At 41.6% G+C, this 16975-nt stretch overlaps 1 protein-coding gene across 3 annotated transcripts in view; it reads left to right on the top strand.

The window, feature by feature from the left end:
• The window catches only part of XRN1 (5'-3' exoribonuclease 1), a 77744-nt gene that overhangs the window by 24514 nt on the left and 36255 nt on the right, over positions 1-16975 (top strand). For all 3 annotated transcript variants that reach the window (XM_065410510.1, XM_065410509.1, XM_065410507.1), the window contains exons 9-20: positions 1048-1115; positions 3884-4018; positions 5380-5446; positions 6103-6208; positions 6761-6850; positions 7329-7485; positions 8015-8134; positions 9488-9657; positions 11413-11533; positions 11634-11732; positions 12843-12946; positions 13512-13643. In XM_065410510.1, coding sequence (XP_065266582.1) covers positions 1048-1115; positions 3884-4018; positions 5380-5446; positions 6103-6208; positions 6761-6850; positions 7329-7485; positions 8015-8134; positions 9488-9657; positions 11413-11533; positions 11634-11732; positions 12843-12946; positions 13512-13643 — 1369 coding nt within the window. The remainder of the gene's footprint in view (positions 1-1047; positions 1116-3883; positions 4019-5379; positions 5447-6102; positions 6209-6760; positions 6851-7328; positions 7486-8014; positions 8135-9487; positions 9658-11412; positions 11534-11633; positions 11733-12842; positions 12947-13511; positions 13644-16975) is intronic.

The raw sequence follows: 16975 nt of genomic DNA, 5'->3' as shown, positions 1-16975 counted from the left end.
CTCCAGGGGTCGCAGCGGTGCTCCCCCCTACGGGTACTGCTAAGGGAAAAACTTCCAGCACCGGTGCACGTGGCGCGCACTCACACCTACTGTGGAATAGACATGAGCAACACATCTCAAAGAACACCAGTTATGGAACGGGTAACTGCCTTTTTTTTTTTTTTTGTATCTGATTCCATGGGTATTAACACTTTTTCACAGCATTACTGTTTGTTGCTATTGGCCTGGCAAGAATAAAAAAAAGATCCAGAAAAAGTATGGGAAGGGGCAAAGACCGCAATGATATGAGTGATGTCTCGTATCGCTTTTTCACCGATAAATCTTTGAGCTACCAAAACTTTTTGTCACTTGCCCCAGAATGCTTACATGATACATCAGTTTTATTACTGATATCTTATTATTTTCAAGATTCCTTTTTATGGGAGAGCTATATTTACTTTTTCCAATGTGGCTGTCACAAGTTATGAAGTCTATCCATAAACTGTAGTTTTTGAGATTAATTGTTTAGTGGGTAGCATGGAGAAATCACAGGTAAATATGTAGACTTTAGATGAGAGTATTGTATCCAATCTGTATTGGGAGAACAAAGAAAGTATAGTATAGCATCTTTAAAATATTAAGAAATTGCAGAGGGTTAATGGAGTTTCAGGCCTGTAGTGGGACAGTGGATGGAGAAAACTGGATGGGGTATTGGGTGAAGAGAAGGAGTTTTCTATGGAAACTAAAATATGAAAGATTGTAGTGTCTAGGCTTCAGTGGGAGAATATTCAGGTGGGAATGTTCAGTTTCAATCCTATATGCACTAATTGGTCATCAGTTAACAAATTATTATGAAGAGTTTTAGAATGTACATTAACTTCAGTTGTTTGAAAGTAAGGACAGTTAATTTTGTTGCTGTTAGATTTGATTGACATCCTCAGCAGATGTGTTAGAAAGCTTTGCAATTTTACTGGAGAAGATTTTATTGGGTGTCTAAAAGGGGGGTATTATTGCACATAGAACTTTAGTGTAAGTCTTTAAATACATACATGATTTTTTCCCCAATAGGCTACATTAATGAAAGTGGGCATCTGAACTTACAACGCTTTGAGAAATATCTTACAAAATTGTCAGATGTAAGTAACCTTTATTTGTACTGTGTATATGTTATAGGGCTGCCCATCACTATAGTGTCTGAGTGCCTCATATTTTTAAAAATATGCAATCAAAATACAGTCTTCATAGCGAGTTCAAGCCTCCTATTTTGGACAAAAGCTGAAGTGCATTCACCCAAGGAGCTATCTCACTGCTGCGTAGAAGATTAAATCTATAGAACTCTTGACAATTGGCATCAGCTAAGAATCTGCCCCTGAATCTTTTACAGAATGACTCTATGGAAACTTATATTAGTTGAGGATCTGTCCCTCAGTTTTACATAAAAGCCTTATTTAAATATGCCTTGAACTTTAGCCAGGAAAGCACCATACTCTAGCTCTGATAAACCACTAGATGGAGCCAATTCTGTAGATGAGGACCCTGCTGCCAGTTGCACTTTTGTCACACAATCCAACCAATTGCCATCTGATCTGATTGTCATAATAGATTTTGGGGAGAGAGGCAGAAAATTAAGTAATTGGCTTTAGATTATAACCATTATCTTATATTGCACCTGAAATCAAATGGGGAATCAGTTTAGAGTATGGAAGTGTTAGATGCTCACAAAGATGGGCAGCAGCAGTCTGCACTAGCTGAAGCAATCCAGGTGGCTTTCAAGAGCCAGTCCCATTATGGTACATTGCAGTAATCTGTCCTAGAAGTGACAAAAGGCATGGACCATATCAACGTGGATAAGGTGTTATCTGCACATGAACATTTGACCCAAAAACTATTGACATTCTATAATGTACCTAGACATAAGATGGTACATTATCTCACATGGGTGAGATTCCAGAGGACTGGAAAAGGGAAAATATAGTGCCAATCTATAAAAAGGGGAATAAGGACATCCTGGGGAATTACAGACCAATCATCTTAACTTCAGCACTCGGAAAGATTCTGGAGCAAATAATTAAGCAATCAGTTAGCAGACACCTAGAAGATAATAAGGTGATAAATAATAGCATGGATTTGTCAAAAACAAATTGTGTCAAACCAACCTAATAGCTTTCTTTGACAGGGTAACAAGCCTTGTGGATAGGAGGGAAGTGGTACATGTAGGGCACTTTCCCTCCCGGGCTCCGGCGGCGCAGGGTCCGGAGGCATGGGGGCTGCCCGAAGCCGGTAGCGCTCGGGCAGCCCGGCTCTGTTTAAGAGCCGGGCTGCCCGAGCGCTACCGGCTTCGGGCAGCCCCCATGCCCGGCTCTTAAACAGAGCCGAAGAGTCGGGGAGGAGCAGAGCAGCCGCGGCTGGAGGCTCTGCTCCTCCGCTGACTCTTCGGCTCTGTTTAAGAGCCGGGCTGCCCGAGCGCTACCGGCTTCGGGCAGCCCCCCCTGCCTCCGGACCCCGAGCCGCCGGCCTGGCACTTCCCCTCCCGGGCTCCAGCTGAGCTGCTCCGCTCCTCCCCTCTCAGACTTTAAGAGCCTCCCAGTCTTAAGTATCTCCCAGTCGATTGACATCTCCGGCGGCACAGCGGAGCTGCCGCTAAGACAGGCACCCTGCCTGCTCCACGCCACACCCGGAAGCGGCCAGCCCAGCCCCGGGGGGTGTCTCCCTCCGCTCGCTGCTCCTGCATGCAAGCACCGCCCCTGCAGTTCCCATTGGCCGGGAATGGAGAACTGTGGCCAATGGGAGGTGCGGGGATGGTGCTTGCAGGGAGGGGCAGCGAGCGGAGCCACGTGCCATCCCGTCCCCCATTCCCCCAAGGGCTGCAGGGGCGCGTTGGCCCTTTCCGGGAGCGGTGTGGGGCTGGGGTAGGCAGGGAGCCTGCCTTAGCGGCAGCCACGCTACACCACCAACCGGGAGCTGCCGGAGGTAAGTGCTGCCTGGCGGGAGGCTGCACCCGAGCTCTGAGCCCCCTCCTGGAGCCAGCACCCCATACACCCTCCTGCACCCTGAGCCCCCCTCCTGCATCCCAAGCCCCAGCCCTGATCCCCTCCTAGAGCCAGAACCCCGTACCCTCTGCCCCAGCCCTGATCCCCCTCCTAGAGCCAGCACCCCATACCTCCTTCTGCACCCCAACACTCTGCCCCAGTTTGGAGCCCCCTCCTGCACCCAAACTCCCAGAGCTTGCACCCCTCATCCCCTCCTGCACCCCAATGCCCTGCCCCAGACTCAGCCCAGAGCTCTCTCCCACACTGCAAACCCCTCGGCTCCAGTCCAAAGCCCGCACCCCCTCCCGAACCCCAACCCCCTACCCCAGCCCAGTGAATGAGGGTGGGGGAGAGTGAGTGATGGAGGGGGGCGTGGAGTGAGTGGGGCGGGGCTTTGGGGAAGGGGCGGGGTAGATCCTGGGTTGCCCTTAAATTCAAAAAGTGATCTTGGGCGTAAAAAGGTTGGAGACCACTGGTCTAGGTAATACTTAGTGCTGCCTTGAGTACTGGGGACTGGACTAGAAGACCTCTTGAGGTCCCTTCCAGTTCTGTGATTCTGTGATATTGTAGGATGGATAATATAATTCAAAAATCATCTAATTTCTTTAAACTGTTTCAGGTTACAAGAAAAAGAAAAAGTAGGTTTTCAATATACATTTTCTGCCTCTATAATAAGAGGTAGTTCATGTTAGATTGCCTCCGCTCATGGGTTAAACATTCATGTGCAGATAACATTTTATGTAATCTAATGCAGCTCTTACAGATGACAAAAATGGCTTGCATTTTCTGTTTCATATGCTACAGTGTTCATTCAGCAATAGTGTACATTGCCTTTAAAATAATTTTTCTAAATTTACTTTAATCTCTGTACACAGTTTGATCGTGAACATTTCAGCGAAGTCTTTGTAGACCTAAAATGGTTTGAAAGCAAAGTAGGCAATAAATACCTCAATGAGGCAGCTGGTATCGCAGCAGAAGAGGCAAGAAGCCATAAGCAAAAGAAACAGAAGGTTGGTATTTTAAATGTACAGCTCTGAAAATGTAGAAATACTCAGCTATTTGTCAAAACATATGAGTAAAGATCTGTTAAATTATTTTTAAAATCTCAAACTGTTAAATGTTGTGGTATTTTATATTTTTTACTTCTGGCTTTTTAGAAATCCGAAATGATGGAAAAATTTAATATTTGTTGAGCGATATATCTGTCTTATACATACTTATACATTCATACGCACTTTCCATTGCCATTTTTCTCAAATTAAGCACATACTTTTTAAAAAAAATAAAAGAAATCAGTGTGTCTTTCCATCAGCTGCTATTGAACATAATTCAGAGGGAGAAGTCATACTGTGAAAGTTAGTTTTGGCAGCTCAGAAGATGGGTGTGTCAGTCAGATGTTTGATGCTGATTAAGTAAATAGCTTGCTCCATCAGAGCTGATATCTTAGATTTTACATCAAAATGGCAATGTTGTTTTAAAGTCACTTAAAAGGTATTACCTTCTTTCTCTTTCACTAACTCTTTCCTCTATTTTTGTCTATGTCCCCATCCTCACAACTCCTAGTTTCCATTCTGTCTGCCCCTCCTATATGCCTTCAGCAGCAGAAGTGGACCACTCTTATTTCTGCACAGTGGCATTTTTCCAGTGGTACTGACAGTAGTAGCAGCAGCAGCAGCAGCAGCAGCATGAAACTCAGCTGTGATCAACTCCGTCAGTGTACTTAACTCTGCCACTCACTAGTACTGTTTCAGTTTTGTAAGAGTAAGCCATATGCTTTAAAATGCATATGTTTTAATCTGACTAGCTGTACTCTTGGATACTTTCTCATCTGTCATAGGTGTGGAGGGTAGCTGTACAGTAGTAGATAACCTTTTTGATTGATCCATAAAATGTCAGTGACAGCTGCTCAGAAGGCTAATTTCACGGCTACTGTGGAAAAGTGGCTAGATTAGGGGCTGATGATGTCGCGGGCACCTACTATAAGTGAAGAAAAATGTAGCACCCAAATGAAGACAATAATTGGCCAATGTGATCAAATAAATTCCATCTGCCCCCCTTTTTTAGAGGCTTTTTAATCAGACATAGATATTAAACAATATTTAAAAGGGTTTTTCCTCATAGTTCCTTTAAAAAAAAAAAGTGTGTGTGTGTGTGTGTATGTATGTATGTATGTATATATAAAGCATTTTTGAAAAACAGTTATAGGGCAAAACAAGTGCAACTCTTTTGGTGTTTGTTTTAAAAAGTAAAAAATTACTTCAGCATTTTAGTTTTTAAGTTGCACATTAAATGGTAATGTGTTATGTTACCTACATATTGCCATGTATTTCTTGTTTTGTTTATCTCAACTGTGAATTCATAATTTTAATAGGTTCAGGAAAACTCCATGTGTTTGGCTGCTCTAGAGAAAACTGAGGATGGAATTATGACTTCTAAAAGTAAGTGCAAAGTATTATGCAGAATACATACAGCAGAACCCTGATGATCTGTACAAATATTTGGGAAACCAATTGTGAATTGGTAAGGAAGTGAAAACAAATACAACTTAAAAAAATAACAGCAATATATTTTTTCCTAGTAACCTATGTGGGTGAGGACAAAAATAATGGATTTACTTTTTTGCTTGTGCGTTTGTTTTAAAACTAGTCCAAAGCACCAAAGCATAGGATATGTAATTTTTTTCATTTATAAATTGAAATATATTGGTCAGTTTATAAAAACAATGAATTTTTAGTGATATTAGAAGTCACTATTAAATCTTTGCTATATTTTGGTTCAAATTATAAGTGTGCAGATTATTATTTTCTGACAGCATTTAGCCTGCTCCCATAAGTTTTTTTGGTCACAGAGCACATAGTGGCAAATTGTATAACTTTTACAACCTTTGACCATTTGCAGACTCTTAATCCAGTAAGGTTTTGGACTGAATGATACATGTTTTATTGTTCATTCTCTTCCTGTACAGAAAGGAATATTTCTCTTCAACTGTGAATTCAGGAATAAAACTACAGTAACAATGTCAACACTGAACAGTCTGAAATCTTTTGGCTAAGAAATGAATGTTAATCCAGTCTCTTTATTGGCTTCATTTCAGATGCATTGGAAGATGAACAAGAAGATGAAGACCTCTTTGAGACTGAGTTCAGGCAATACAAGAGAACGTATTATATGACTAAGATGGGTGTGGAAGTAGTTTCAGAGTAAGTCTATACTGAGCTTGCTTTCACTTTTTAAAATACAGAAGACAGGTCTCTTAAGATATGTCTACACTGCAATTAAAGATCTGTGACTGGCTGGACCAGCTCTGGGACCCCCCCACCTGCAGAGTCCTAGAGTCCGGGTTCCAGCCCAAGCCCGGACTCCTACACCTCAGTTAAACAGCCCCTTAGCCCAAGCCCTGCGAGCCCAAGTCAGCTTGCATGGGTCAGCTGCAGGTGTCTAATTGTATGTTGACATACCTTCAGTATCTGGAATCTAAGGCAGCATATCCAGTCCTCAGGAAAGGAGTTCTTGGTGTTAAGCTATAGCCATGACACTTCTTTTTGTATCAGCCAGAGGTATTAGTCAACTGAGAAGTTTGCCATGATAAGCCCTCCTGTGCCAGAAGGAAGATCCATTGATATGACTCCAAAAGGGGCCCAGAAGACCGTGTAGTTGCTAATTGTTCAAGAAGCTTTCCCTTGAATCATATATTAGAAAAAGTAAATAAACAAGGGAAAAAATCAATACGTAACATTTCTTTCTCTTTTAAGTGACTTCCTGGCTGATCAGGCTGAATGTTATGTCCAGGCAATACAGTGGATTTTGCACTATTACTACCATGGGGTTCAGTCATGGAGCTGGTAAGAGAATGAATGTCAGATGAGAGATCCTGACTTGTGTTGGGATCAAGTGAACTTTGAGTAATATATTGACACCATTTAATGCAGGGGTAGGCAACCTATGGCACGTGTGCCGAAGGCGGCATGCGAGCTGATTTTCAGTGGCACTCACACTGCCCAGGTCCTGGTCACCGGTCCGGGGGGGCTCTGCATTTTAATTTAATTTTAAATGAAGCTTCTTAAACATTTTAAAAACCTTATTTACTTTACATACAATAATAGTTTGGCTATATATTACAGACTTGTAGAAAGAGACCTTCTAAAAACGTTAAAATGTATTATTGGCACACGAAACCTTAAATTAGAGTGAATAAATGAAGACTCGGCACACCACTTCTGAAAGGTTGCCAATCCCTGATTTAATGTATGTTTGTTTGCCTCTGTACTGTATATGTTGCAGTACTGAAATTAACTCAAATTACTTTTTTTTCTTCTGTAGGTATTACCCTTATCATTATGCACCTTACCTATCAGACATTCGCAAAATCAGTAAACTCAAAATCCAGTTTGAGTTAGGAAAACCTTTCATGCCATTTGAACAGCTTCTAGCAGTACTTCCAGCAGCTAGCAAAGATCTGCTACCTAAATGCTACGAGGTAGGCTTTATAATTTGATTTTTACCAGTTTTATCATATACTGCGGACCCTCTCTAGAACGCGCATCCATATAGTGCAAATTCGGTTATAGCGCAGGACCACGCATGGATCCCAAATTTACTTACCATCATTGGAATCCATGGTAACGTGGTCCCCGCGTTAACACGGGACCACGCATGGATCCAAAACCCCGCGTTAATGCGGGGGTCCGGTTTACCTATTATTTTTTTAAATAAGCAACTTTCTTCTGCTATCTTTTCTGTTCCTGTTGTCAAACTGAGCTTGACATTTAGATTGTAATTATATGATTTTAAAGCATAACATTTACTAAATTATTCTAATACAATCTTTGGATGCACTATGTAATTTCTGAATGAGGCAGTTAAACTATGAGTTCATTCCAGTTTAGCCTTTACTTTGATTTAACATCATGCCTCACCTGTTTTGTCATCCTAGACTGAATCTTAAATTGTCTATGAAAATATAGCCAGACTGAATTCCCCTGTTGTATTGCTTTCTGATTTTCTAGCATTTGATGACTAGCGAAGATTCTCCAATCATAGAATACTATCCTCCAGACTTTAAAACAGACTTAAATGGAAAACAGCAAGAATGGGAAGCAGTAGTATTAATCCCATTTATTGATGAGGTGAGTGCTTTCAACTCATGAAAAAAAATGTGTAACCAAACCCAGACAAACTCTTGCATAAGTTACAGTTAAGATTGTAAATAAATAAGTTTTAAATTGGCATATGATTATTAGGACATTGAAAAATGTAAACGTGTTGCCTGGAAATTCACAGTTAACCTTAAAGTTTAAAATATAATGTTTTTAATTCAGAATACTGGTAGTTACATTTCTACAAGCAACCTTCGCTTTGGAAGGAGTAGTAATTTAAACTTGAAAAATTGGCTTTCTCTGATTGTTGGCATTGTAAGTATGTGGCTTGTTTTAGTTCGAATTTTTTTTTCCATAGACCCCTTATTTTTTCATAAATACACCAATGTACAAAAAAAGCAGCTTGGACAAAGTCTATATAGAAGAAAAATCACTTGATATGAACAAACAGTAATAGGCAGAAGACTTTAAAGGGAAACATTTAAAATTTCAATTTGGTTCAAAGTATCTGTCATTATTTTTAAAGCAAAGGTAAAAGAAATAAAATGATCAAGGTTTTTTTTCGTTTTCTTTCTTTTTTTTTTTTTTGCATACAAGGTAACAATTGACAGTATATCAGTTTGTATGAAATTAAGATTGAGCCGGTCAAAGAATGAAAGAAATTATCATCATAATAACAGGAATACCCAGAAAGGAAAATAATAAGTAGAGAAAGAAGCCGAGTAGAGTCATGAAGGCTCAGGTCCTGCACTGAGAACTGGAGGGCTTTGCGTGGTTCTCAGAGCACGATTAGGGGCCTTGATGAGTTTCTGAGATATGGGGAGCAAATGACTGTTCACATGGGGACTATTATATGGAAGACCTAGGGGAATATAATGATTATACATATGAGTATCTGCATCTACAGTAGTCATTACACAATTTCTGTGAGGTTCACAGCCTGTTACCTGGCATTGTCCAGCAGAATCTGTTCGGTTTTTGTTGTGTATGTTAAATTTAAACTGGAAGAGGATGAAGTGAATTTTACATTATGGCAAATTTGTGTCCAGTTTTCATGCCCCAGACAGATTCCAAGTTAATCATTTTATTTTGTTCTAGATGGGAGCAGGATAAAAAGCAGGAAGCACTTATCCGCTAGTTATGTTGGCCAGCAAAGTGCAGATATCCACCTGCCTTGGAGATAAATTCTTGAAGTGAGAAAGCTGGGAGGATGATTGACTTGAATAGCAGATGCAGTTTTTAAGTAGAGTGGGAAGCTTGAGTCAGGAAGATTATACTTTTTTTCCTTTGAAATATTTTTGATGGCTCATCTCACTTTGACCACGAGTTTTAAAATATTTAATTTAATAAAAAAATTAACTACCAGTGGAATTTTTAATTTAGAAACGATTGCTGCAAGCCATGGAATCTTGCAACAAGTGCCTATTGGAAGATGAGAAGCGAAGGAATACTCACAGTGAGTGCCTAATGTACTGGTATGACAAAGACACAGAGTTCAAATACCTGTCACCATGGCCAGAGAAGTTCCCTGCTATACAAAGATGCCACACCAGGTAATTCGGTAGTAATTATTCTATAGTGGATCAACCAAAAAATATTTGGATAACCTGTTTTTAGAATTTTGATATTTTTTCCTAGCATTTTAGTCACAGCATCTAACAATTGGTACAGAAACAGTAAAAACAGACACTTAATTGTGCTGCCCGTGATGAATGATAATAGTCATAGTTGCTAAAAGCCAGAGCAGCCACATTTTGCAAAACAAATTAACCAGACACTAAACCACATGCCTTACGCAATGGTCTGCAGGTTTGGTGACTCTCAAGGCACTAAGGGAAGCAGATTCCCAAGGTGGGATGCTCTGAGAGCCTTGCTACCAGTCTTATGAAGGTAAGACCCAGGATATGACCTCAAGAGCGTCCCAGAGAATCTCAACTGTGACAGTGAGGTATAGGGTGAGGACTGTGAAGAGAATGATGTAAATACCTGGGTAGAGGCGGTTCCTCAGCAGGCCAGTTCTAAAGCACTAGAGTGCTAAAGATTATCACTAGCATTTTGAATTGTGCTCAAACAGTGCAGAGGGTTGAGCTCAGGTGTTAAGTGATTTATTTGCCTCACTCAGGAAGCAGACAGCTGTACTTATGAACAGGAGCTTCTAGGTGATCTTCAAGGATAGCCCTAAGAAAAATATTTTCAATAGTCTAGTTTGGAGGTAGTGAAGCCAAGGGAGTATTATTGTAAGGTTCCAATTAGAGAGGAATGAAGATCCTTAGATGATGAAAGGTACCGTGTGCCACCTTTACTATCTTAGAATTTTGCAATAACGATGACTCTAATAAGACTTTGAGTCTGTAAAATATTTGGTTAAAAGGCAAGTATTACACTCTCTGAACAGTATGTATATACTGTTTACACCTATTGCTCCTATTTCTTCCTCTGGCCAGCAGACACTACTTCAGTTTTATCTGAACTGAGTCATGGCAAGCTGCCTTTCATCCATATCCCTATTTTGGTCGTGCACAGAGAAAGAAATGAGCCAGTAACCTCTCTGGTTGATGAGCAGTCAACACAGTTGAGTATATCAATGACACAGAATTGAGTCTCACTCTCCTAGCACCTTTACATACTCATTGAAAAGGTGGGATAACAAGATTGGACTCCACAAGTGAGGGCCTATAGGGAGGCTTTTAGTTGCCCAACAATACTTTATGGGACCTCAGTGTGTGCGCACACCCATTGAAGGACTAGTACAAGATTCTGCAGGCTTGTTGTCCATGCATCACGGTTAATTAAATTAAGAGCTATTAATAGATCTAATAAAATCAGCATGAATTCCATACCCTTGTCTATTGTTAGAAGTAGATAATCCATGGATAACTGTCTTTGTTCCAGTCATAGTCAAATACAATCCCAACTTGATAAGATTCAAAGAAATTTCTCGAATTAACTCATCATCACTTCTTGATAACCTTTTAGAAAAGTCAGAGATGATGGCAATTACTGAAGTTGTTAATATCCAAAAATGGTTTCTTGAGCATGGGCCTAACCACTGCTTGTTTAAGCATGACTGACAGATGGCTCAACAAAGAAGCCCATTTTTTATTATGATTATTAACATCTCTTTACTGGCTTTAATTATCCATGAAGGACATGAGATCATGTTTAAAGAGAGATTTTTTTAGGAAGAGTTTTAAAGTAGTTTTCTCCAGTACACATGTTGAGAACTAACTTTTCCTTGATATCATGATATTCTTTGTTGAAGTTGTTTTAGTAAATACATTGTTTTTATTAATATTTTTATTTTCTAGGTATAAAACAATATCTTTGGATGCCTGGCATGTAGAAATAACCCACAATAAGATAACTAAAGTTAACACGAGCGCATTGTATTTTTGTGGGTTTCCTACTCTAAAACATATTGCACATAAGGTAAATGATTACTATACTTTGGCATTTCACCCCAACTATTTCACAAATTATTAGGGAAAGATTTGACATAGGTTTTGTGTGCTGTCTTTCTCTCACCTAGTTCTGTCTTAAAAAAAGTGGGGTACAAGTATTCCAGCAGAGCAGCCATGGTGAGAATATGCTGTTAGAAATCATATGTGACAAGGATTCAAAAGAGCCGGTAAGTATCTCTCTTTCTAATGATAGTCTTAATTATGCACTATATTAGTTAAATATGCCCAATGAGAAGTTAAGGTTAGGTTATTTATATCACCTTCTGTGTTGTGTTATCATAGGAGAAAATCAAAGGAGAAAAATACGTACAGTGAAACCTGCCCTAGGGACCACCTCTCATAGGCAACCCCATGTGTTAAGTAACCAATTTAAATTGTTACCAAGATATTTGGTATAATTTTGTTCAGTCCCTGTTAGGCAAGCAGTAATGCTTGGTTTACACATGGAGCTTTGCATAAATGTGTTACACTCTAATTTTTGCAAAACAACGTATGAGGTAAATAAGTTTCCCTTGCATTTGTACAGAGGGAGAAACTGTGAGGCAGACAGAGGCTGTTACATGCCCAAGGCCAGAGAACAAATCACTAGAGAAGCTGGAATTAGAACTCCTGGAGTTCTTGTGTCTCAGTCCCAGGCTCAGACCTTTAGGTCATATTGCCTTCTCATTTCTACTAGTTCTTCAAGTAGTCTCATGACAGGTTTCACTGTACATTTGGAGATGGTTACCTATATAAGCTCAAAGAAAAAAACTTTAATAAACGGCACTGTAGTCAATAGTAAAAGAGATTAAATGATAAAGGGTAGGGTGGGGGAGGAGAAATTAGGGTGATTAAATGTCCTTGGTTAGTGGGAATCTGTTGGAGGATTTGGATTTTGTCCCCATTTTAAAATATTGGAAGTTACTCTCTCTAATGCTAACTGGAAGGGTATCTACACAGCTCATGAAAGTGAACCTCCTAGCCTGGGTCACAGACTTGGGCTCGTGGGGCTTGCACTACTGCGCTAAAAATAGCTGTGTAGATGTAGCGGCTCAGGCTGTGAAGCTTGGGGAGGATGGTGGGCTTCCGTAAGTATACAATAAGTATCACAATCCAAAGTGAATGTGTTAAAAGCTCTTAAGGCTTTTCATTGTGTATCACTGATATCACTTTCAAATTAGAATTTTTTATTATAGTCAATAATGCTTTCATGTTAATTTCGTGTTTTATAGACACATATTGCAGTAATTTTATTTGTTTGATAGAATAACTGAAGTAGAGTAACTTTTGTTTTTCAGTCTGTAGAAAATGTAGCCAGTTTGGTGCTTGGGAAGTCTGTTTTTGTTAACTGGCCACACCTTGAAGAAGCCAGAGTTATTTCAGTGTCAGATGGAGAAACTAAGTAAGAACAATTGCATGGAAAGTTGTCTGCCTATGTTACTCATTTACTTTCCCAAATGTTCCAAAGGCTACACAATAGTCAAACTATTTTTTAAAAGCAGTGATTCAGAGTGCACTTAGATTAAATTACTTATTTAAAAGGGGACAGAGCATCTCAGGGCAGCAGCTAGAAGAGGAAGCTCTGTTTAACATGGTTCTTGGGGCTTGGATAGTTCTATGGAGGCACAGATCTCCATTGTTTCCCTCAAGATCTGTGGGACAAACTCCATGCTTATTCTAATGGGAGAGGCTCTCTCTCACAGAAACCTGGACAGAATAATTTGAGGGAAACTGCCAGGGGAATCTCTTGGCAGAGTTTTCCTCTCTGCACACCCCATGCAGGTTTTTCACAAGTGTGGGGGAATCTGGCCTGTTAAGTGGGTTGATGTGGAATGGAAACCATCCTATAAGTCTTCCAATACTTGAAAAAGAGCAAATATATTTTCTAACTAAAATAAGTGCATTAATAATTAGTAAAGTGCAGATCTATCTGTTGAAGTTAATTATACACTTATAATATCTTTAAGGTTTTACTTGGAAGAGCCACATGGAACACAGAAGCTTTACCTGGGAAACACTGTGCCACCAACTAAAGTGGCATATGTTGGAGAGAAAGAACAGAACATCTGGTTGAAAGAAGTTCAGGGGATTTCAGAACAGTAAGTAGTTAGAAAATTAAATTTTGTAATTTTACTGTTTAAAGCTCAGCTACTTTTTGTTGCTTCATTATGGATTTAGTTAGAAGATGGCAAGCTAGTGAATGAGGGTGTTGAAAGATAAGAATTTGGGGTGAAACATTAAACACAGTCACTTAATAATTACTTCTCCCATAATGGCATCTAACTTTGTAAACTGAACTGTTTTTTATTAGCAGTGTTGACTAATAATTCTCCTGACCGATCCCCTCCATTATTTGTTTGAAGGAAGAGTTGAAACACCCACTTCTCTTCCTGTAGTTGCAGCAACATTCAGTGATCCTTCCAGAGGTTCCACCACTCTGGCTTCATTCCATCTTCATTGCACTCTGGGGCTTCCCAAGGCTTTCAGAAATGCATGCATTCTCTGCATATGAGGGAATCCGGCATGCAGTGCAATTTGAATGAATCCACAGCAGCAGAACCCCCTGTAGAAGTTACTGAATCCTACTGCATATTTGCTGTAAACATTGGAGAGGGAAGTGGGTTTGTGATCCCCATCCCACTCTGAAGATCTTTGGAGCACAGTAGGTGTCCCTAGGAGGACTGTTGGACAGGTCTTTCAACTGTGTGGGGTTCAGGTGCCCATGCAGCAGCAAGATGATTAATTGTATACTGACATGCAGGGTGGATCAATAACATTGACATCTTTGGTATCGTAATTTAAATTTTTCCATTTTTTCTGGAGCCCAGTGCCTCCCACAGTTCTTGATGTCTGGACTGCTCTACTCTCTTTGAAGTTCATGGAGGTGGAGCAAAATTTTGGAACCGCATGATCTGGCCACACCCCCTCAGTTCTTGCTTGCTTCCAGTTTCTTTGCCTCTGTGTGGATGGCAGTTTTTTCAACCTTTACATCTGCCCCAGGGGTTTCTGGTCAAAATTTGGTGTAGTGGTGAGCAGCCCTTCCACCCTCTCCTCTGCCCTGGGCCAGTTTTTTAGCTGGATGTTGGAATCCCCCAGAGCCTCAGCTGCAATGCCTCCCTGCTGGCTCATGTGCACATGGAGGTATGGAAGAGCAGCCTAAAAAGCACTGAATGAAATCCAAACAGTGCTCCATCTGTGAGACTGCCCTCCCAGGCTTGGCAGATACTGTTTTGTGCCCAGTCTGCACCCAGCCTTCCGTTCCTAACTCTATTAGGTTCCAGAGCTATGAGTGGGACAGTCATGTAGGATCCCCTGCCCACCAGAGCAGATGAGACTCTAATATGGTGTGATGGACTCAGACCAGAAGGATATAAGAGAGTAGTGGAAGGCAGGTGTATCAGCCTCAGAATGAGCAGGTCTTTGTTCCCTGGATAGCCAAACAAAGGCTACTCCAGGCCAATCAAGACACCTGACGCCAATTAACCAGTGAAGGCCGTTAGGGTAATGGAGATAGCTGGAACCAATTAAGGTCCCACTCATACTGCTTAAAAGTTCTCCTTTCCAGTTCTCTCAAGTGGGGCCAGGTGAAAGGAGCTGGAGGAGAAGAAGCATTGCTGAATCCTGAGGTAAGGGTGAAGCTGGGGAAAAGGGGACCATGGGGAAGTGGCCCAGGGAATCAAAGAGGTGTCAGTGGTGACTGGAAAGCCGCCAATAGCTGCTACCATTACGGTTCCTGGGCCGGAACCTGGAGTAGAGGGCGGGCCCGGGTTCCCACCTTCCCCCCCCTGCTCTACAGAGATCCCCTTGAGAGGGGAAGCAGACTTTGGTCCAGGCAGGAGGCTGAACTGCACCTACTGAGCTCTAAGGAGCAACAGAGACTGTGGGTATTCCACCTTCCCACCTCCCATACTGGCCTATGATGAAAGTAGCTCAATAAGCTGTGACCTTTGCCGCTATACTGAGAAAGGGAGGTCACATTGAGGGCCTTAGCGAGCTTCTGAGGCCACTGAATCCGCCTGGAAGCACGGGACCCACCAGTACAGGCTCGGAGCTTGGTCACAGTGGGGAAAAATGGACCTGGAGTCTATGGGAAGAGTTGGGAGAGTGTTCAAGGATGAGGAGGATCCAAGTCAGATTACTCAAGAGTTAAGTTCCAAGGAGCCCTTGAAGACCAGAGGAGGCAGACTTCCCTTCCCAGTTTTCCCACAAGGAGGGCCCTGGAAGCATTCCCCCTCTCCCTTCTGGGAGGGGATGGGATCCAGGAGGACTCAAAAAGAAATATCACAAGAGGACTTCAGTCCCTCAGCAATCTAGCTGCAAAAGGCCTATCAAACCTGCGATGGAGCTCATATGCTCTCTAAGTGAGCTAAAAACACTTTAAAAAGGGGGGGGGGGCAAAGAAAGTGAAAAGGATGAAGAAAAAGCTTAAAGGATCTCGGAGTTATGAGTCCTCTGATTACTTTTCCTCCTTCCCCTCCTCCACAGAGGATGGTAAATTGTCAGGCTCTGATTCCAGTCAGGACCAGGGAAAGACTCAGCAAAGGATTTTTCCCCTCTGAGAAATTTGAGACCCTGTGCAACATGGTTGTTGTATCCACTATTCAGATTCAACCTGAACAAAATACCAAAAGTAAGCCTCTAAGGAAATTTTTCCCCTTGAAAGCTTCACCTGATGCAGTGATTCCCCTACACTCCTCCTCCAAGGAAGTAATCAGGGATGAATGGGGTAAGCCAGACACAGGCAAGCACATTAACAGAAATGATCTTTGGTTCTATTGGATCCAGGAATCAGAAGTCTCAATTACTGAGATACCAAAGGTTAACAGTGCTGTAGCATCCCTGGCTAACAATATGGTTATCCCTTCAGAAGAGGAGTTCTATCCTAAGGACCCCACAGATAGAAAAATGGAGGCCCCTCTCAAAAATAGACTGAGGCCTCCTCAGCCTCTCTCAAGGTGTCCCTAGCAGCTACTTATGTTGCAAAGCATCTCCCTCCTGGCTAGAAGATCTCAGAGCCCTCAAGAATAGATGACCTTGACTTCAGCTCTATTTTAAAGAAAGTTTCCCCGGCAACAGCATTCATTGCTGATGCCTCAAAGGACATGATGGGATTATCAGCCAAAGCCATGGCCTCCAGCCCCGTGACCAAGCACCATCTATGGCTTTGTCCCTGGAAGGTGGATAGCTAGTTGAAGCAGGTGCTGTGCTCTGCTGAATTCATGGGCGGCCTGCTTTTTGGAGAGAAGCTAGATAAGGTGGTGGTGGACAGTGCCTCAAAATCTAAACAGTCTCTTCTGAGGCCACACGATGCCTTTGAGAGACTATAGACTGGCCTTCTGACAAAGGCATTTGTTTCAGCCTTCATCCTGGCAGAAGTATCAGTGACGAGAGAGCAGGTTCTCCAGAGAAACTATGGCTTGGGAGAAAAGCC

The sequence above is a fragment of the Emys orbicularis genome, chromosome 9 (assembly GCF_028017835.1).
Source record: "Emys orbicularis isolate rEmyOrb1 chromosome 9, rEmyOrb1.hap1, whole genome shotgun sequence".
Lineage (NCBI taxonomy): Eukaryota > Metazoa > Chordata > Testudines > Emydidae > Emys > Emys orbicularis.
This window is presented reverse-complemented; position numbering and strand designations above follow the sequence as displayed.